The sequence below is a fragment of the Callionymus lyra genome, chromosome 10 (assembly GCF_982586985.1).
Source record: "Callionymus lyra chromosome 10, fCalLyr1.hap1.1, whole genome shotgun sequence".
Taxonomy (NCBI): Eukaryota; Metazoa; Chordata; class Actinopteri; order Syngnathiformes; family Callionymidae; genus Callionymus; species Callionymus lyra.
The window spans coordinates 10666024-10688520 of record NC_141827.1 but is presented as its reverse complement, the minus strand read 5'-3'; the positions used below and the strand labels follow the sequence as shown (position 1 = coordinate 10688520).

Below are 22497 nucleotides of genomic sequence, written 5' to 3'. Positions count from 1 at the left end.
TCGTTACTCATTTGTTTTGTTCATAAACACGAATTATTATTGTAAATGTACTTTTATTGGGTAGACGCTGATTGATCCAAGCATTTAATAAATACCTGGAAAATTAGATAAATCATTTTAAAAAAGTGTGTTCAGTGTTGTTGATTTAAAACTATGATTTAAAAATATTACATAAACAGCTTCGTTTTATACAAAATAAAAAATGACAAGGTCCGTCGTTGAAATGAAGAAAACATCGATCGGTTCGATGGATCGACCGTCGATTAGTAAGGCGTGCCGCAGCGCCCCCCGTGGTGGCGGAGGGTAACCGCCGGAGATCAGATGATCTGAGCTGCATTGTAAATAGACGGAGGAGCCATGCCTGTCCAGCCTCTCTGAAGAACCAGCTCCCAGAACTCGTCCTCTCCTTCACGGCTCCTTCACCTTCTGTCAGCCCGTCTCTGCGGCACCGATCGTCCCGGGCTGTCGAAGTGTCATAAACAAAAGTATGTACCGATCTCGCTACGCTTTCCGATCCGCCGAGCCCAACTCGCTGCACTTCACGGCCGGAGAGAGCTTCCTCATCCTGGAGAGGAGCAACAAACACTGGTGGCTCGGATCCCGCTGCAGCTCCGGCGAGACCGGCTACGTGCCCGCGTCCTACGTGGAGAAGATCCAGGTAAACATGCTTGAGTCATGTGAGTGTGTGTGTGTGTGTGTGCGCGTGCTTGTGTGTGTGTGTGTGTGTGTGTGTGTGTGTGTGTGTGTGTGTGTGTGTGTGTGTGTGTGTGTGTGTGTGTGTGTGTGTGTGTGTGTGTGTGTGTGTGTGTGTGTGTATGTATGTGTGCTGCAGTGCGAAGAGGGTTTTTCTGCAGCTTCAGAGATGCCATCATGAATTATTGGAAGGATTTTTGTGCTGTTTTTTTTCTTAAGGTGCAGTGCAGCTCCACACTGCGACAGATGGATCTGTGAGGGACACGAGACCAGATTCGACTTTATTCTCAGTATTATTGCAGCTTTGGAACGATCTTCCTCTCTCTGTGTGTTTGATGGATCTACTGACTCCTTCAAGAAATATCTTAAGACGTTTTTATTTGTTCAGGCTTTTCCTTGATTTTCTTGAAGTGTGTTATCAGTTTTATCTTGACCTTTAAAGTATATACTTTATTGAATATTGTTTTGATTGTTTAAGCGCTTTGTGACCCTGGTCTGGAAAAGCGCTATACAAATAAAAATTACTTATTTACATTATCATATGACACAAAGTAAGCAGGACTCTTAAGAATCCACTTGGCCAACATACCTGAGAAAATTATCATTCCAAGTGAATGTTGGTGATTTATATGGACCAAAGAAGAAGTGATCAACTCATTGCTACCCATTGGTCCCTTTATACTGCATACAAACCCAACTGTCTCAAGATAATGTGGACAAAAACACATTTGAGTCAGTGTGGATGCAATTTTATTTTTCTCTTAGATGTTGCTTTGTTCAGACTTAAAATAGAAACTATAGATGGACATTCATAGCTGCAGGAGATTCTAAGTCTGTTTACCTCATACATATTATAAGTAACTTTAATATATTTTTATTATGGTCATCCTATTTGCGTTTTGCTCGTTTATTTTATTTTGTGTTGCTTTTTTGGGAGACGAGGTGACGTTGTTTTCTGATCCGTTTGTAAATGAACATGAAAATTTGTTTGTGTGTAAATAAATATTTTTATAATATATAGGCAGAAAGGAGATTTATTCACCTCACTTAATGGAAAAATGCAGCATTTGAGTCACCTGTGAAACGTACAGTTATGTCAAAAAAACACTCTTAGATCAGCCTGTACACAATATTTAGACAATGATATGTCAATCAAACTGCCATTTGTTCCGCCCATCTCTTTGAAATAGCCCTGAAGAATAGTTAGCATATATGCTGAAGCAGATTTTTCATTGGACATTCTGGACAGAAATCTTTTAAATTTTATTTGCGTTTTGCTCACATCATTCCTAACAACATCTACCCCACCTTTAATCGTTTTTAATAAAACTGCATCACCACATGTTTACACTTTTTTTTAATGCTAGTTTAAAATGTTCGCTGAAGAACATCTGATTAAAGAATGACAGGAAATAAAGATGAGCGTTTTATATTCCCTTCATGCCGACGTCAAACATGGTTCAAACGCTCTGCTCTACTAACATATGTTGAGCTGGATGAGTAGAAACAACATGTAAACAAACGTGACATGTTCCCTCATGTGTTTGAAGTACATTGTCATACAGTGTTCATAGTGTACGAGGGTTGTTTGTGAAGTGTGGTTGCATAACATTATTACACCTTCTGTCTTGTTAAAGTTACGTCGTCGTCGTGGTGACGCCCACACGTCTGCAGCTCAATGATCCAGTCAAACATTGAACTTGTTGCAGCTTGAGTCTCCCTCGACTGCTGATGCTCAGAGGCAGGACAGGAATGTCCGTCAGGAAGTTTAATGAGCCGGAGTGTGAGAGGAAAAGTAGTTTTTGTTGTTGGATAACTGACCCAGATTTTTCTGCCTGGAGTCACATATGTCTCTGAGCTGCTTTATTGTCCTCGTTTGATGAAAGTTTCATCAGCGTTCAGGCCTCCTGGATGAATATTTCATCTCTCTGTCTCTCTCTCCGTCCACCAGGCTCCGGAGCAGGACGAGGTGTTGCAGTCGATCGACCGAGCTATCGAAGGAATCCACAACGTTGCCTTGAAGAATGGAGGAAAATACAACCTGGAGCAGCGCGACGTTCTGCAGTCAGTTGAACATCGTGTGTGTGTGTGTGTGTGTGTGTGTGTGTGTGTGTGTGTGTGTGTGTGTGTGTGTGTGTGTGTGTGTGTGTGTGTGTGTGTGTGTGTGTGTGTGTGTGTGTGTGTGTGTGTGTGTGTGTGTGTGTGTGTGTGTGTGTGTGTGTGTGTGTGAATCAATTACTTTTCTTGTCAGTGTTGTAAACACAACATATATATTAAAGAGAGAGAGTCTGTTTTAAAGGGAGTGCAAGAGAGAGCTTGGGAGATCAAAAGAACAGAGAGAGCAAGAGAATGAAAGAAGGTATAAGACCAAAAGAGAGCGTTAAAGAAAGAGCGAGAGAGAGCGTGGGGATGACAGAGACAGAGAGAATGAAAGAGAATGTGAGAGAAAGAGAGAGAGCGTAGGAACGATGGAGAACGAAAGAGCATGAGAAAAAAGGGGGCGTGAGAGAAAGAGATAGACAACAAGAGAAAGTGAGAAGGAGAGAGCGTGAGAAAAAAAGAGAGTGTGAGAAGGAAGGAAAGTGTTAGAAGGAAAGAGAGCGTGAGAAGGAAAGAGAGTGTTAGAAGGAAAGAGAGTGTGAGAAGGATATAGAGCGTGAGAAGGAAAGGGAGTGTGAGAAAAAAAGAGAACGTGAGAAGGAAGGAGAGTGTTAGAAGGAAAGAGAGCGTGAGAAGGAAAGGAGCGTGAGAAAAAAGAGAGCATGAGAAGAAAAGAGAGTGTTAGAAGGAAAGAGAGTGTGAGAAGGAAAGAGAGCTTGAGAAGGAAAGAGAGTGTTAGAAGGAAAGAGAGTGTTAGAAGGAAAGAGAGCGTGAGAAGGAAATGTAGCTTGAGAAAAAAGAGAGCATGAGAAGAAAAGAGAGTGTTAGAAAGAAAGAGAGCATGAGAAGGAAAGGGAGCTTGAGAAAAAAAGAGTCTTGAGAAGGAAGGAGTGTTAGAAGGAAAGAGAGCGTGAGAAGGAAAGGGAGCTTGAGAAAAAAAGGGTCTTGAGAAGGAAAGAGAGTGTTAGAAGGGAAGAGAGCGTGAGAAGGAAAGAGAGCGTGAGAAGGAAAGGTAGCTTGAGAAAAAAAGAGTCTTGAGAAGGAAAGAGAGCGCGAGAAAGGAAAGAGAGTGTGAGAAGGAAAGAGAGCGTGAGAAAAAAGAGTCTTGAGAAGGAAAGAGAGTGTTAGAAGGAAAGAGAGCGTGAGAAGGAAAGAGAGCGTGAGAAGGAAAGGTAGCTTGAGAAAAAAAGAGTCTTGAGAAGGAAAGAGAGCGCGAGAAAGGAAAGAGAGCGTGAGAAGGAAAGAGAGCGTGAGAAAAAAAGAGTCTTGAGAAGGAAAGAGAGCGTGAGAAAGGAAAGAGAGCGTGAGAAAAAAAGAGTCTTGAGAAGGAAAGAGAGTGTTAGAAGGAAAGAGAGCGTGAGAAGGAAAGAGAGCGTGAGAAAAAAAGAGTCTTGAGAAGGAAAGAGAGCGTGAGAAAAAAAGAGTCTTGAGAAGGAAAGAGAGTGTGAGAAAGGAAAGAGAGCGTGAGAAGGAAAGGGAGCTTGAAAAAAAGGGTCTTGAGAAGGAAGGAGAGTGTTAGAAGGAAAGAGAGTGTGAGAAGGAAGGGGAGCGTGAGAAAAAAGAGAGCATGAGAAGAAAAGAGAGTGTTAGAAAGAAAGAGAGTGACAGAAGAAAATAGAACGTGAGAAGAAAAGAGACAGTGAGAAGGAAAGAGAGCATGAGAAGAAAAGAGAGTGTTAGAAAGAAAGAGAGTGACAGAAGAAAATAGAACGTGAGAAGAAAAGAGACAGTGAGAAGGAAAGAGAGCATGAGAAGAAAAGAGAACTGCACTTTATAAATCACTGTTGATTCAATAACGTTTAAATCTTCAAACATGTTTTCCTCCAGGAAGTTGATCCACCACAGAAAAGAGACTCTGGCTCGTCGAGGCTCTCCTGGCCTCAGACAAGTCATCCCGTCGTCCAGCAGTGAGATCTCTCTCAGCCAGACTCCGCCTCCTCCCAACGGCCTCAACAAGGACTATGGACGACATGGAAGTGTTCCCACGTCCGGCAGCATGGACAACATGCAGCGAGACCCCGGCTTCTATCAGGTCACTCCCGTCAGACTGTCGCCTGTCACTCACGCTTAATCAAAGTAACCCTGAAACAATAGAGATTGACAAACAAAACTCAAGTAAATGCACGTCAACACAGCCATTACTGGAACATGTGACAAACCTCATGATAAACTAATGACTGAGTCAATATCTGCATGATTTCTATGCAATACATCGACTTAAATCACTAAAGTAATGAGACTAACGAGTCCAAAAACAATCATGTGATTATTAGAATCATTGTTTTTTAAACACTATTGACATAAATGAAGTATAAATTCATTTAGTCATGTTGCAAATCATTTTCTATTCATTCCACTTTAACAAAGATCTGATTATAGTTTGACCTGATCTTAATATTTCTAATAGAAACATATTTTCTTTATTTATATTTATATATGTATATATATATATAAATTTGTGTCCAATGTTTTAACTTCCTTGTAACCTGTGTTTCTGTATCTAATTTCGAATCCTTGATCATCTTTAATCTTCTTTTATTACATGTTTTCATAACTTTATCTCTATTTCTTATCACAGTTTCTCCTGAATATATTATCACAGATTTTATTTTCACTATTTTTGCTTCATTCACTTAATCACGTGATCATTTCTACTGTATTTTTTCAAGATTCCTGTTCGATCTAAACATGATCGTAATAAAAATTGATACAAGTAAAATTAAAATAGATATTTTTTTGCAGGATTTTATTTTAAGTTTTCTTGTATTTTACTGAAGATAAAACGTCCTTAATCGTAATTATGGTGAAGTTTTATATATTAACAGTTAATTAAAGTAGACATCAAATGTTAATTTTGGAACGTAATATTATAAAAACAAATATTTCTGTATTTTATGAAATATAAGATAAACAAAAGTGTATTAAAGTAGACATAAAAATGTTTATTTTGAACGTAATATTATTTAAGAAAGATTTGAGTGTTAGTGTATTTTATGGAATATAAGATAAAGAAAAGTGTATTAAAGTAGACATAAAAATGCTTATTTTGAACGTAATATTATTTAAGAAAGATTTGAGTGTTTGTGTATTTTAGGAATATAAGATAAAGAAAAGTGTATTAAAGTAGACATAAAAATGCTTATTTTGAACGTAATATTATTTAAGAAATATTTGAGTGTTTGTGTATTTTAGGGAATATAAGATAAAGAAAAGTGTATTAAAGTAGACATAAAAATGTTTATTTTGAACGTAATATTATTTAAGAAAGATTTGAGTGTTTGTGTATTTTATGGAATATAAGATAAAGAAAAGTGTATTAAAGTAGACATAAAAATGCTTATTTTGAACGTAATATTATTTAAGAAATATTTGAGTGTTTGTGTATTTTAGGGAATATAAGATAAAGAAAAGTGTATTAAAGTAGACATAAAAATGTTTATTTTGAACGTAATATTATTTAAGAAAGATTTGAGTGTTTGTGTATTTTATGGAATATAAGATAAAGAAAAGTGTATTAAAGTAGACATAAAAATGTTTATTTTGAACGTAATATTATTTAAGAAAGATTTGAGTGTTTGTGTATTTTATGAAATATAAGATAAAGAAAAGTGTATTAAAGTAGACATAAAAATGCTTATTTTGAACGTAATATTATTTAAGAAATATTTGAGTGTTTGTGTATTTTAGGGAATATAAGATAAAGAAAAGTGTATTAAAGTAGACATAAAAATGTTTATTTTGAACGTAATATTATTTAAGAAAGATTTGAGTGTTTGTGTATTTTATGGAATATAAGATAAAGAAAAGTGTATTAAAGTAGACATAAAAATGCTTATTTTGAACGTAATATTATTTAAGAAATATTTAAGTGTTTTTGTATTTTATAGAATATAAGATAAAGAAAAGTGTATTAAAGTAGACATAAAAATGCTTATTTTGAACGTAATATTATTTAAGAAAGATTTGAGTGTTTGTGTATTTTATGGAATATAAGATAAAGAAAAGTGTATTAAAGTAGACATAAAAATGTTTATTTTGAACGTAATATTATTTAAAAAAAAGATTTGAGTGTTTTTGTATTTTATGGAATATAAGATAAAGAAAAGTGTATTAAAGTAGACATAAAATTGTTTTTTTTTAACGTAATATTGTTTAAGAAATATTTGAGTGTTTGTGTATTTTCTGGAGGATCACATTAAAGTTTTCTGTGGTTGGTCCAGGTTCCTCCACAGGCTCGCCGAGCCGCTCCCACCACCCCCCCACCTCCAGAGAAACAGAGGAACCGGCAACGTTCAGGTGAGTGAGCACCTTGTGTGTGTGTGTGTGTGTGTGTGTGTAGGTGTGTGTGTGTAGGTGTGTGTAGGTGTGTGTGTCCTCCATAGCGTGCAGGCTATTCTTAGTCAAGACGCTGCTGTGAACTTCTGTTTGTAACGAGAGCTTTTCTCTCACGCTGGTTCTGTCCGGCCCACTGGTCGATCCTCACTCAGTCACTCCTGCAGTTAAAGCAACACTACGTTACATTCAGACTTTTTTAATGTCATTATTATTTTAATTCTGAGCCGTCCTGGTTCAGTGGAACTTTCCTTCATTTTAATGATGCGCTTATGGAAGCGTATTAGTGCATAATATTGATTTTCTTTTTTTTAAACTTAACATTTCAAATGTAAATACAAAAATTAAGTTTTCGATAAATTAATTCAATCATTTACACTTTAAAAGGCTGAATGTTTTTTTTTTACAATTGAATCTTTAAAAAAAATCAAACATTTGATTAAATCGATTTTATTTTACACGTAGAGTTTGATATTTATATTTTTTTTATGTTGGAACTATTTTGCCAACATGATTGTATTAAATTAAAAAAGCTTTCAATTTTGAATTAGAAGAATACATTATAATAGATATAAATATATTGTATATATATTTCAATTAGAATTGGAATACATATGTAAAATGTGTAAAATTAAATTAAAAATACATTTTAAAATAATCCAACTTTTCAATACAGAAAATAGAAAATGTGTGTTTATGAATATAAAAATGTAATGCATAAGGTAACCTTTAAATATATAATTTAGTTATTTCAAACATAATTCAATGCTTAAAAAATATATTTAAGTTTCAACATTTAAAAAGCTAACTTTGTCACGAAGACCCGCCGCACACAGTCTGTGCGTCACGTGACCACCGACAAAGTGCTTAAGTGACCAGGAAACAAGAAACGAGGTCCAGTGCAGTTACATTGTTCTGACACCAGGGGTGAGCCAGAAATTTCCTTTCAATTCTACGTTTTGGGGCTTTAACGTTGATCTTCTGTTGAGCGAATCAATTAAAAAAAAAAATTGTTTTGTTTATATTTTTCTTCATTAATGTCATTAATGAAGAAAGTTTTACACCATCTTCTGCTCGCAGGAGAACCAAACCCCTCCAGGATGTCGTCTCTCCCTCCGTCCCCAGGCCCCTCCCTCTCCATCAGCACCACCTCGCTAGACTCCTCCCACTCTCTGGTGTCGTCAGAAGTCAGTCTTCCGAGCGTCTCCAGTACCCCTCCCCCGCCGGTGCCGACCCGCGTGAAGCCCGGTGCCCCCCCACCAGACCAACAGAACCCTGTGAAGAAGAGTCCGGCTCCCCTTCCTCCTCTCCCTCAGCTCGGACCCTCGCTGAAGTCCTCAGACCACCCCGACGGAGAATGGCCAGTCGCCCCCCCCTCCGTGGCCGAGACCCCTCCCGCCAGCCCCAAGACCTCCGGGCCCGTCCCGGTGACCATCGGGCCGGAGCTGATCGAGCTCGTGCGGAAGAACACGGGCGTGAGTTACGAGCTGTCCAGGGTGGCCGTGGGCGTGGTGGTGGGTCACCTGCAGAGCGCCCTGCCTCAGTCCGCCGCCGCCCTCGAGCAAGTCCTCCTGTCCCTGGTGGAGAGCAAGGTCAGTGCTGCAGACTGGACCCAGTCCAGAACCAGAACCACCCAGTGAATGAGAATGAGTTTGAGAAGTTATGTAACGTCATCTTTTATTTGACTGTGAGCGTTTAAAGCAGGGGTGGGCAAACTCGGTCCTCAAGGGCCGCAGGGTGTCCAGGTTTTTGTTCCAACCGATCGAGCATGCACACTTTAACCAATGAGGTTTCAGCTGAAACAAGCAACACCTGACTGACAATCAACTGATTACACTCCTAAGACACCTGATTGGTCAAAATGTGTCCTCTTGATCGGTTGGAACAAAAACCTGGACACCCTGCGGCCCTTGAGGACCGAGTTTGCCCACCCCTGGTTTAAAGGAACAGTTGCTACTGAAAAATGTAGAAATAAACCTAAATATGCTACAGAAATGAATACACTTTTTAAAGAGCAGCTTAAAAAATGGAGATATTTACTTTATGAAGCTACATCTGGAAACTCATCTGGAGATTTTCCAAATATATTTAGGGTGACGTCGACCGGCGTACGAGCGAAGACACGCGTGTGACTCATTGTGTCGACACTTATTTGAATGAACACAGTGTTGTTGTCGTTGCTCGTGTGGAGGACGATCCGACCGAAGACACTTGTTGGTTTTCCCAGTTAAAAACGCCAGAGGGTTTGATTGACAGGTTCTTTGTTTGACTTTCACTTCCTGTTACTCACTTTTCTCATGAAGGAAGTTTGGTTTCATCATATTTAATTTAAAAAGTGGATTTAATTAAAAAACGTCATCGTGAAAAATGTTATCAATAAAAAGTAGTTGTTTCAAACTAAAATATATATTTTGAATAAAACAAAGTTGTTTTAAACCAATTAAAAAGCTTCAATTAAAAAAAAAAAATCTAAAATACATTTGCAATAAAAACAAAATCGAAAAAAGGTTAATTTGAAAAAAACTTGATTGCTTTATTAAAATAAAATGAATTGAAAAGTAGCTTCAAACAAAACAAATATTTTCAGTCAAAAAAGTTGCTTCTTTAAAATCAAAATAAACATTGTTTAAACTATAAAAATATATATTTAAAATCAAAACTAAATTTTCTTCAATTAAAGGAAATAAAAAAGTAGCTTCAATAAAAAAAAAATATATATATATATATATTTTAAATTAAATGTTTTATTTTATTCGTTTGTGTTGCTTTAATCAAATTATATATTTTAAATAACTTTGTTTTTGTCATTCATTAAAGTTAAAAAGGTTTTGAAGTCGATATTTATTGAAATAAAAAAAATAAAAAAAATTGTTTTCACTTCAATTAACAATTATTTGGAAAATATATTTAATTAAATCCACTCTTTCTTAAAATTGATTTTTTTTTAATCTATTTAAGTTTTTTTTTATTGTTAATATTTTTTTATTGAAGCAATTTGGTTTATTTAAATTAAAAATATATGAAAAGTGAAGACATGAAAAGGAATGAATTGTAAGAAAAGCTTCTCCTCAGACTCTCTTCATCAGTAGGAGATCCATCAGTGTCTTCTGTGCAGGACGTGAGTGCGGCGCTGCCTCAGGGTCAAGTGTCTCACGACGAGCAGCGCCTGGAGGTCATCTTCAGCGACCTCGCTCGTCACCGTGACGACTCTCAGCAGCGCAGCTGGGCTCTTCACGAGGACCACGCCCTCCTCGCCTGCTACCTGGAGGAGCTGCTGAAGATCCTGGTAGTTTTATCTATTTATCATCTTCAAATATGAATTAGGTTTAGAGCTTCAATGTGTTTGTTAACATACTAATGTGTTCAAATTCTGAAGAGCAGGATAGTTATATTTATATTTATATTTATATTTATATTTATATTTATATTTATAATATGTATGTTTATGGTTATATTTATATTATTATTTATCTTTATATTCATATTTATGTTTTTGTTTATATTTTTATTTTATTTTATTTTATTTTATTTTATTTTATTTTTATTTATATAAGTTTATATTTATGTTTACGTTATAATATAAAAATGTTGCTAATGAAAAAATCTATACTGCATTTAAAAGGCTATTAATGAAATAATATTGAATTTAGAAAACAAATTATTTAAATAAAAATCATCCTTTCAATATGTAAACTATGCAATCATGTAATTCATTTAAATATAGAAGTTATTTTTCATTCGTTTTAAATTTAATTTAATTTAATTATTCAATTAAAACAAAGCTTTCATCCTACAAATAATAAAATTAAATAATTCTTTAAAATGATTGAAGCTTTTAAAATGGCACTGATATACTTCCATACAGAAAACATTAAGTTTTCAATCATATGTGAGAATAAATAAATAAAAATATAGATACAACGGAAGAGTTTGTTGCTCGAGTGTCAAACTTAACTAAAGTCTACAGAGATTTAATTAAACAAATGTTGTTTTTCATTCTAAATAATAAAAGTAATTTAGATACAAACCTAATAAAAGGATTATTATTTTTTCAGTAGTAGACCTTTTGCTTGATAATAATAAAGTCATCTGGACCTTGAAAGAGGAATAAAATAATGATTGTTTATTTTCACATTAATTTCTTATATAGTTTTGTTGTTAGACAAATGTTGTATAACAATAATTGTGCTGTTGGTTTGGAAACATACTAACAACCAAATAAAAATAATCTTGAATTGTACTTTATTCTTCAGTAAAAGCAGAATATTTCAAAAATAAACTCTGAATAAATCCAGTTTATTTCGTCAGACTGATGCTGATCCAGAGGTTTGCAAGCGGATGTGCAAAGTCAACCACCATGAGAACGTGATGTCGCTGGTGTCGTATTATCAGATGGTAAAAACACAACGTTGTCCTCACGAATGGTTTTGGAGAAGGAGTGACATCATGTGATGATCCAGGAACACCGCGTGTCTCTGCGTCTGCTGCTGCTGAAGGTGTTCGGGGCCATGTGTAGTCTGGACGCCGGTCTCATCTCGGCTCTGCTCAACTCCATCCTGCCCATGGAACTGGCCCGAGACCTGCAGACGGACACGCAAGGTATCGTCTCTGGTGAATGTTCCTGTGTTTGCAGCTCCTTGAAACCACTGTTGTCTCCTCAGAGCACCAGAAGATGTGCTACACGGCTCTGGTCCTCACCATGATCTTCTCCATGGGGGAGCAGGTTCCATATCATCACTACGGTGACGTTTTTAAATCACTAAGAATCACTTCTTAAAATGTTGTCTCTAGAGTATGGATGTAAAGCACAGTAGTGTGTGCTGTTCATTCACTGTTTCCCATGACTTTTATTTTACACAAAACTTTTTTCATTCATTTATTTATTTTCACACTCAACTTTTTTTTTACACTCAAATTTAGTTTATTAGTCATTAAGTTTAGACATAACTTTTACAACCTTTTTTTTTTTAAATATTGTATTTGTTTTTACACTCAACCTTTTTAATTGTTTGTTTACTTGTAATACAAGTAATTAAATATATAAAAAAGACAAGTGTCAAATTAAAAAAAAAAAGTAAAATTGAGTGTAAAAACAAACAATTAAAAAAGTTGAGTGTATTATTAAGTGGAACATTTAAAAAAGTTGAGTGTACAAAATAATGCTTTTTTAATGTTAAGTGTAAAAAAGAATGAAGTCGAGTGTAAAAACAAATAATAAAAAGTAAAAAAAATAAAATAAACGTTTTTATAAATTATTTTATTTTTATTTTTACTTCTTCCTTCATTTAATTTTGAACTCAACTTTTATTTAAGTTTATTTAATTGACGCTCATGCTTTTTTTATATATATTTATTTATTTTTACACTCACTTGGTTTAAAATGAACTTTTTTTTCACTCAACCTTTTGAAAAACCTATTTATTTTGACACTGAGCTACTTTCATGAACCAGTTCAAAGCCTCACAGTCGATAGAAAACACGCTGACGTGTGCGAGAGACTCTGGCCTCGAGTCTTCACAGCCTGACTCTTGTTGTTTGTTTCTCCAGAACACCTGAACGCTGAGTTTGTGGAGTTCCTGCTGAGCGTGGTGGAGGACGGACTTCCTTCGGATCCCACGGAGCAGCTGCCCGACATTTTCCTCAACCTGCTGCTGAGCTTCAACCTGCACCACACTGGTGAGAACCTTCTCTGAGCTGCAACATGTCTAGTCTTCTCCCTCTGGAGGTCTTTCTATAGCGTGAGCTTCATGTCGTGTTTCCTCGTCTCTCAGCTCCCGACAACAACGTGATCATGCAGGAGGTGAAGAAGAAAAACGTCAAGATTCTGTCGGAGAAAGTTCTTCTTCTGCTGAACAGAGGAGGTGACCTTTGACCCCCCTCTCGCTCTCACCTTCCCTCTCAACACTCACTTCTCTCTCTCTCTCTAGACGACCCGGTGTGCATGTTCAAGCACACGCCGCCGGCGCCTCACTCCGTGCTGAAGCTCCTGCAGGACGTCTTCGCCAGTCGAGAGACGTCCGACATCTTCTACAGCTCCGACATGAGGGTGATGATCGACATCGCTGTGAGGCAGATCTCTGACCTGTCGCCTGGAGACAAGGTGTGCCGCGTCCGTTAGAAAACACTCGCTCAAAATAATAGAGAAATGTAGAAAATTAGAAAGAAAATCTTTTTTTGGGAGGAAAATTAATTAAAAAAGATGTAGGAAATACATGTTTCTAGAGCTTCTTATGAGGGCAGGAAGTCTATGGAAGTGCATCAGTGCCATCGGAATATTCAATTGATATTGTAACATTAAAACTAGAATTATTTTAATTGAAATTTTGTTTTTTTTAAGCATTGAACACATAATAATAATTATAATTAATTTATAATTACATTCAATAGTTTTTTTTATATTTAAAGACTACGTTTCTTTTTAAAATATTGACTTCAACAAGTTTATATTTTCAAAAATCAGTTTTTATAACTAAATCTTACAATTATATTATAATTCCAATAATTGGAAAATAACGATTTGATGTTTTTTAATTCATAGTGCCAAAACCTTTTTACATATTTTGATTTATTTTTTTATGTTTACACTTATATTGAAAAAAATGCAAATTTGAAGTATTTTATTTATCAATTTTCTTTCTCAATCAACCATTTTAATTTATTTATATGTATTTACGCTCTTTTAAAAAAATGTTGTATTTATTTTTTGCACTCAACTTTCAATTTATTCATTAATCAACTTTGTAAAAAAGATCTAACCTTTTATTAAATAAATATGGCTTAAAATTAAAAATACTGAATTTAAAAGAACATCTTTTTTAATAATTGTAATTTTAATATAAACTCTGGGTAATAAAAAAACATTCATGTTTAAAACTTCAAAAAAATCGTTTTTTTTTTTTTATCACAATCATCAAAACAACCTTAAAATATACAAATTATTGAATTTAATTATTTAAAAAAAAAGAATGAAATGCTTAAAAAACATTTAAATAAAAAAATAGTTTCAACATTTGAAACGTTAAATTGAATATTAACTGATTTACTTCCATAATCTGCTAATCATTATCAGTATAGATTCATTATTGATTTAACACTTTGTCAATATTTTGCTTTTTTCCTTCACTGATGCAGCTGCGGATGGAATATCTCTCCCTCATGCACTCCATCATGGGCTCCACGGACTACCTGGAGCACCAGCACCGCCTCTCCGACCTCCAGGGGGCGCTGCAGAGGATCCTGCGGGAGGAGGAGGACCCGGGCGAGGACGAAGGGAGCGCCACCGCCAAACAGATGGATAAGCTGATCGTCCAACAAATATACAACGAGTTCCCGCAGATATCCTAGTGCTGCTCACCCGCGGACCTCTGCCGCCCCCTGCTGCCGAGAGCTGGAAACGACGCTCACTATTCTGTGCCAGCTGTTGCTTAGAAGCCACACATTGATCAGGATGTTCTTGGACTCTCTGTCCTCTGCTGCAAGCATGCATGTGATGCTGAGACCTGCGATTATTTTTCTTTTTCAAGGAAGAGACAGGTTCTTAGTTGTGTTTTTAATAAGGAAAATGACTCGGTGTCTGAGATGTGAATTCTTAGCAATAACTAGAAAGAGAGTAACAAACACGACTAAAACTGTGTTGAATTCAAAATATATATTCATTTTTTTTACAAGAAGAATATTCTGGTTATACATAAACTAACAGTGCCATCATTTAAACTGGAAGCAGGGAACTTAAAATGATTATCTTTTTTTCCATCTGCCAAATAGTGTATTTCTTGTAGTGGCTCAAGTGTTGGGTTTGAAAGAGTGAATCAGTGACTGCACTCAGGAGTGAGGGAAGAAAAAGAAAAACTTTGTTTTTCATTTTGATGCCTAAATGCTGGTGTTGGTTGATCATTTATGAGAACCTTGACGTGTCTTTGCTCGCGACTTCTCTTTTACAATACACTGTATTTTAGAGCGAACCTTCGTTCTCCATGTGCATCCATGTGTGTTTGGTTTCCATCCATCTTCACCAGAGCTTCCATTGGAGAAAAAAAAAGCATGTGGTCAAAATTCAGTGGAAGTGAAAAGTTGATCTTATTAGTCAAATTCTCTTCTCGATGTTGAGTAAATACGAGGGGAAAAAAGCAGGTTTAGTAGCAGGTTTTCGTGGCTCACATTTTTTTTAATGCTTTTGGCTATTTGACTTCCAGATTATCTAGTGTTGCTGTTATTGATGAATAATAACGGCTCTGCTTTGAGCTTCTTAACATCCTGCTGTATATAGTCCAGGTGCGGCTGGCATATCAAATATATACGATTCAGTGTTTTAACAACATTTACATCTCGTAGCTACTTCATCTCGAAGGACGACTATCTCTTATTTATCCATATCATGAAATGGGTTTTCTTTTTGCTCATCTTCAACTTCTCTTTGTGTCTTTGACATTTGTCTTAATACAAACATTCATTTTTTGTGTTTGTTTAGTTTGTGCGAAAGATACCATTTTCTTCCTCAAGTGACTCTGACTGTGTCAAAAAGACTAATAAAGTTATATTTTAAGAGTGAAGAGTGTGTATGTTTGTTTAACATTAGGATACGATTTGTGTAGCAATTAATCATATTACATATATATACATATATATACATATGTATATATATGTATATATATATATATTTTTTAAGCTGTGTGAAGAGGTAATAAGTTGTACAAATGGAGGCGTGAGTCCAGATAAGATGTCAAGTAAAGTTAAAACTTAAATAGAGAAAAACAAATTCAGTTGACATTTGAAAATACGTTTTTTTCCAAATATATACATTTGAAACCAGAGTTATAGAAATGTGAAGATCAGGTGCAGCATTACAAGGCGATTTTGTAATTTTGATAATGGGAGTTAAATCATAAAAAAAAGAGTTAAATAGGTATTAATTTTTCCCCTGAATCGCTAGTTCAAATCTCATAACATCTTATAAATCCTCCCAAAAAACACAATAAATGTCAAACATTTTCTTATTTAATTAAAATTTGTCACAACAGCAACAAAGACTTGTGTAAAAAATCGTTGACATTTATTATCCAAGTTTTTATTCTATTATTTTGTAGGTGCAAGAACCTAATAAATATGCTTTTTTAACACAATTATGTCAAGACAGTTTTCTATATAATTAATATTGTTTACAAAAAATGTCACTTGTGTGTAAAAAGAAAGGGCTTAAATATTGGAATTTTGTAACACAAATTCAACCTTTCCATGTAGAAATTATTGAATTATAAAAGAAAACCTTATCTAAATAATAATAACTTTTTAAATGTTAAATTCTACCATTCAATATTTGGTGGCAGGGGAGTTAAATCACCATCGAGCTAAGTTAATGCATTGATTTATTTATTGGTTAAACAGGGAATAATATTGCGATATTTCTGTTTTTATCATTTTATTGTCAGAACAAAAATAGTGAATTATCGTGCCTCTGGTACAGGTTTCCACCCGGAACACAAACATAGACGCCCCCATAGTGACGCGGTGCTTCAGTCAAACCAGTCCGGCTCAGTTAGTGGGTGAAAGGTCCAGAGACTCAGGTCGATCTTCGTTCCTCTCCTCGAGTCCAGCAGGTAAACATCTAACACCACCGTCTGTCGTCGTGGTCCAGGTGTGTGTGCGTGTCTGCGTGCGTGTGTGCGTGTGTCCGTCTCACGGCTCGTGCTTCCTCCTCAGCTGGAGTCAAAATGTCCAAACAGCCGCAGCCGATCAGTCCGCTCAAGAACTTCTTCGCCGGAGGCTTCGGCGGAGTTTGTCTGGTGTTCGCCGGACATCCACTGGACACCATCAAAGTACGACCTTGACCTCTGCACGTGACACTTAAAAACACCGAGAAGATCTGAAACTTATAACACCGGACGACTGCTCTTGACCTTTGACCCACATTCACCTGACTCACCTTGTTTTCTGACAGAAATAAAAAGAGTCAAACTTTAAAATAATAAATTCTCATTATAAAGTAGATTTTTTATTAAATACCGTAGAAGTGAAATGTGTTGATTCTGATGCTGTCAGTTTCGAGAGGTTCAAAGTCTTCTTCAATCTTCGACTTATTAAATAATCTTTCAATCATTTAATGTCAAACTTTCCCCCGCAGGTGCGTCTACAGACGCAACCCCTGCCCAAGCCTGGAGAGACCCTCCTGTACCGGGGCACCATCGACTGCTGCAAGAAGACTTTGGCCCAGGAGGTGATCTGAGATAATCCTGTTTTCTCTTGACGTTTATTGCTTCTATCATCATCTGTGTTGAAGCTAAACCTGAGCTGAAGATACTATTTGAATCAATGTGTTATTGTCTACTCAGCATTATTATGTTTGTTTATGAGGCAATTATGGGATTATATCAGTGCCACCAAATATTGAATGGTAGAATTAAACATTTAAAATGTTATTATTATTTAGACATTTTCTTTTTTAATTCAATAATTTCTACATGGAAAGGTTGAATTTGTGTTACAAAATTCCAATATTTAAGCCATTTTTTTTACACACAAGTGGCATTTTTTTTAAACAATATTAATTATATAGAAAACTGTCTTGACAGAATTGTGTTAACAAAGCATATTTATTAGGTTCTTGCACCTACAAAATAATAGAATAAAAACTTGGATAATAAATGTCAAGAATTTTTTACAAAAGTTCAATTAAATGCCTATTTAACTTTTTTTTTATTTTAAATTTTAGTTTCATTTTCCTATACAACTCATAGTAATTATTACCAATATAACATAACATTTAACATAATAAACATAACCTGCATATTATGATGAAATTAGATTACTATTTTTTGTTTCTAGCGCCACCTACTGTAGAGTCAGTGTAAGCAGTTAGCTTTTTTTAAACGCAGCATCAATGGATAATCTCACTGTATTAAATTGAAATGTAGATTTGAATAGAAAACCATCCAATTTGAACCTACGACCTCAGTGAGGCTCCGCTTCCTGTCGTTGAGAATGATGATGAAGATGATGGACGTGTAGTTGTCTTCGTCTCGTGCAGGGCTTGAAGGGTCTCTACAAAGGCATGTTGGCCCCCATCATCGGAGTCACCCCCATGTTCGCCGTGTGTTTCTTCGGCTTCGGTTTGGGCAAGAAGCTGCAGCAGAAGAGCCCGGACGACATTCTCACGTGAGTCACCGTCGTCGAGATGTTAGTTCGAGTCTCTGACGCGTCTTCGGCTCCTCCAGGTATCCACAGCTATTTGCTGCTGGAATGTTGTCGGGCATCTTCACGACGGCCATCATGACGCCCGGAGAGCGAATCAAGTGTTTGCTACAGGTAAGAAACAATGATTGGATAGTGATCTGTCAATCAAACTTAACTGCCATTGGCCCCGCCCTCTTCTTTCTGTGCTCTGTTAAAGAGTCACAACGTTGTGTTAGATGTTGTGTTAGAAGACCACCTACCCCACCTTTTTTCCAGGAAAAACTCTTCTTAGAAAAATTAAGGAAGTTTATAAGTGTCGACAAATTATTCAATGATTGAATTTAACATTTAATAATAGTTAAATGATTAAATCCATCTATTATTCTAATTAAAAATAACACATTTATTAAAAAACAAAAACAACTATTGAATAATTTAATTAAATCATTTTTTTATTGAAATGTTAATTTTTTTGGGGGGGGGTAATTGAAATTACAGATCAAAAAATTAAATTTTAAATTAAATTGTATTCATGTTGGCACTATTATACCAATATGATTTATATTAAATTGAAAAGCCTGCAAATACATTTTAATTATTTTAGACTTTAGACTTTCTTTTATTGTCATTGCAAAGAAAAAACACAGCAGTGAAACTGTCAATGAAATGTCGTTGCTTGGCAACCATTAAAAAACACAGCAGAGTCAATGTATGAATATAAATATTAATAAGTTAAAAAATAGTGCAATATAGTATAAACAGTATAGTATAATAGTGCAATTTGAGTTTCAATAACAACTTTGTGTAAAAAAAACAACAACTATTTTTGATTATTTTTCTTATTTCTTATAATTAATAAATACTTTTCTAAATTTTAACATTTTAATGTAGAAATTACTTATTTTTATTATTGAAATACTTCCACATAATCGTATCTGTATCAGAACAAATCTCTGGTAGATCTTGTGCTTGAATGGTCTGTTCTTACTTACTTACTTACTCACTGCACTACAGATCCAGGCGTCGACGGGTAAAGTGAAGTACAACGGGCCCATGGACTGTGTCAAGCAGCTGTACAGAGAGTCCGGCATCCGAGGAATCTACAAGGGGACGGCACTGACCCTCATGAGAGGTGACCTGTTATCTCCGGTTGACCTTGGTCAACCAAGACTAGGGCTCGAATTAATCCATCGTGTCATGTGATTATTTAATTTCTTTATATTGATTCTTTATTGTACTGTAAGTCCAAACTACTTACATTTGCTTTAAAATCTGCTTGAGTCGAGTGCATCCTCTCGTCCTCAGCAATCGTCGAGGTCTCGTGGGATTTCATTTTCACGAAATGACTGCTGCCATCTAGCGGCCAGAAGTTTAATTGCAACACAAAATAAGAACAAATGCTGTTATTATCTGCATGTTAATTGTTTTTTTTTATTAAAAAGAAACAACTTTATTTAATAATAAACAATAAAAATAACTTTGATTTGAAAGCCAAACCAAAAATAAAATGTTTTTCTTTGCAAAAAACCTGAAATCAATCCAGTTCTGTTTAATATTTAAACAGTATTTAGAAAATAATTGGGATGTATTGACGTATCAATATTTTGATCACATCCCAGGTATCCAGACTAAGATGTTTTTATTTTAAAATATATATATATATATATATATATATATATATATATATATATATATTTCTGATCAAACAAAAAGCTGAGGACAATAAAAAAAAGTTTGCCCCAAATAAATACTGTCAGAACATTCACGCGTAACCACTAAAAGAACGTGTGTTTGTAGACGTGCCGGCCAGTGGGATGTACTTCATGTCCTACGAGTGGTTGAAGAAAAGTCTGACTCCTCCAGGCAAGAGGTGAGCGTCTGCTGTTCTTCTCCTCAACTGCTCCTCATGAGACCAACAATCCCGACTTCTCTCTCCTCAGTCCCAGCGACCTCAGCATTCCCAGTGTTCTGTTCGCAGGAGGCATGGCCGGGATCTGTAACTGGGCCGTGGCCATCCCACCGGACGTGCTCAAGTCCCGCTTCCAGACAGGTGACACTTGAGATGAATTCAACTGAATTAAGAGGATGACGAACAACAAGGTCTTCAGGGTGTTGTGTGTGACTCTTGATCTTCTCGCCCTCAGCTCCTGAAGGAAAGTATCCCAACGGTTTCCGGGACGTTCTGCGCGAGCTGATCCGACAGGAGGGCATCGGTTCTCTGTACAAGGGCTTCACCGCCGTCATGCTGCGAGCGTTCCCCGCCAACGCCGTGAGTGTCTTCCTGTGTGATGATGAAGGTTTTGACGGGAACTAGATCCCGAACATCACCTCCACATGTCAGAACAAGTCACTTCCTGAACGCGTCACATTTTCAAAGAATTTAACCGAAGCCTCATGAAACATTGTCCTTATCTTCAGGCACCACTAGATGGCACTGTTTTCTTTTAAGCAACTATTTGAATGAAACCTGACCTTATTTCAAAGGTCAAGAGCGCCCCCTTGTGACTAGTTAAATTAAGACGAAGCTTCATGAAGCTTCACTTAGATTCCCCGTCAATAGACCCTCTGGAATAGAAACACTTAAAACACTAGTTTGTTCTGCTCGTGCATCGTGAACTTTGACCCATGATACATTTTGAGTCAATTTCGGGTCCATGAAAGTACAAAAGACGACCAGAATAATGTTGTGCCTTTTCCACTGGTTCCGATGAGCCCTGATGAGATGTCACGCCCCCAGCTCTGAAAAACCACACTTTTATTTTTAACATTTATATATTTAAACTTCGTGAGATAGTTGTCGTTTTTGCTTTTTTTCCAGATATTGGCACAGGATGAAAAATATCATTAAATCCATTTCAGGATCAAAACATTAATTGCCAGCGTTGTTAGCGTGGCGTTACAGAATATAAAAATAGATAGATGAAATCGATTAATAAAATAAACACAATTAAAATACATTATCATAGAATGGCTAATTAATTAATTAAAAGTAAATCATTTATAAAAAAAAATAAATACATTGCATTTAATTAAAAAATATTCATTGTACGGACATAATATTGTTTAAGCAATTGCAACGTATTTCATTTTATGTTTCCATTTTAATGGGGTTTTATTTCAGTTCTATCAGGATTATTTTGGGGCTAAATTGTGTTTGTGGACGACATGATGTTTTTTTCTTATGGATTCTGAATATTTAAAGTTGAAATTTAACATTTCAATTGTGGAAACTTTACTTTTCTTTAAATTGAAATGTTGTTTTTAGTTATATTAAATAACTTAATATTCGAATTTAATCATTTTAATACTTTTCAATAATTATATAAATGTTTTTATATTTTGACACATAGTTTGATATTAAATTATTAAACCTTTTGAGTTAAATAAAAAAATATTATTATTTATTTATATTTATTTGTTGTAATTATTGATTTCAAATTTTCTCAACAAATAAACAAACATTTTAAAATATATAAACCACGACATTCAATCGCACAATAACAATATTCTACGCTTAAAATAAAAAGCACGATAAAGAATCCATTGTCAAATATTCTGATGCTCCTACAGCTTCTGCTCCACAATGAAACCTCTGTCCGTGTTCCTCCTGCAGGCCTGTTTCCTGGGATTCGAGATGGCCATGAAGTTTTTGAACTGGGTGGCGCCGAACCTGTGACGGGAGCTCGGGACCCCCCTCGGCAGCAACACTTTTTATCAAGCGGTCTCATGAACCTCGATTGTCTGCGAGCGCTTCCTCGTGCTGTTTGATCTGCTGCTCCGTGTGTGTGTGTGTGTGTGTGTGTGTGTGTGTGTGTGTGAGTGTGTGTCGGCGTGACGTGGACGTGCCTTAGCCAGCAGCTGCTGCACATATCAGGGAACCTCTGAGCGTCCGAGTGTCGCGGCAATAACAGCCTTTCCTGTCCCGTCACTCGGCGGCGTGTTTGTGTAACGTATCGATCGTGCGAGCGGCGGCGTGTAAAGGAATAAAAACACAGATGTGGAGCAACAACGTTCATGTGTGTTTCTCTGCCGCGTCATCGAGCTTTTCAATCAACCTGACAGACTTCCATTAGCTTCGATGCGGGAAAAGTTCTGGTCGATACTTTCCAGCGGGCTGTTCCAAACCCCCGGGTCAATATGGGACATCATGATGATGATGATGAGGAGGAGGAGGAGGAGGAGGAGGAGGAGTCCTCTTCCGAGTGT

The 22497-nt window shown here is 36.1% G+C and overlaps 2 protein-coding genes across 3 annotated transcripts; both read left to right on the top strand.

Annotated features, from left to right (window-relative positions):
- Positions 1-172: 172 nt before the first annotated feature.
- On the top strand, positions 173-15674 carry nckipsd (NCK interacting protein with SH3 domain). Its single transcript, XM_087801201.1, has 13 exons — positions 173-658; positions 2645-2757; positions 4621-4825; positions 7014-7089; positions 8206-8717; positions 10241-10411; positions 11434-11520; positions 11586-11724; positions 11787-11867; positions 12673-12801; positions 12897-12986; positions 13053-13225; positions 14257-15674. Exons 1-13 carry the CDS (start codon positions 488-490, stop codon positions 14467-14469), a joined length of 2160 nt encoding a protein of 719 aa, XP_087657327.1. The 5' UTR covers positions 173-487; the 3' UTR covers positions 14470-15674.
- Positions 15675-16634: 960 nt separating this feature from the next.
- slc25a20 (solute carrier family 25 member 20) lies at positions 16635-22300 on the top strand. 2 transcript variants are annotated; one of them, XM_087801146.1, is made up of 10 exons: positions 16635-16718; positions 16822-16937; positions 17243-17335; positions 18146-18273; positions 18333-18423; positions 19306-19423; positions 20089-20161; positions 20232-20341; positions 20436-20560; positions 21905-22300. In XM_087801146.1, the coding sequence occupies exons 2-10, from the start codon at positions 16833-16835 to the stop codon at positions 21965-21967; spliced, it is 906 nt and encodes a 301-aa protein (XP_087657272.1). In that variant the 5' UTR covers positions 16635-16718; positions 16822-16832; the 3' UTR covers positions 21968-22300. The 2 variants fall into 2 exon arrangements, with proteins under 2 accessions (XP_087657272.1, XP_087657273.1); XM_087801147.1 differs by having other exon boundaries at positions 16640-16756.
- The last annotated feature ends 197 nt before the right edge of the window (positions 22301-22497 follow it).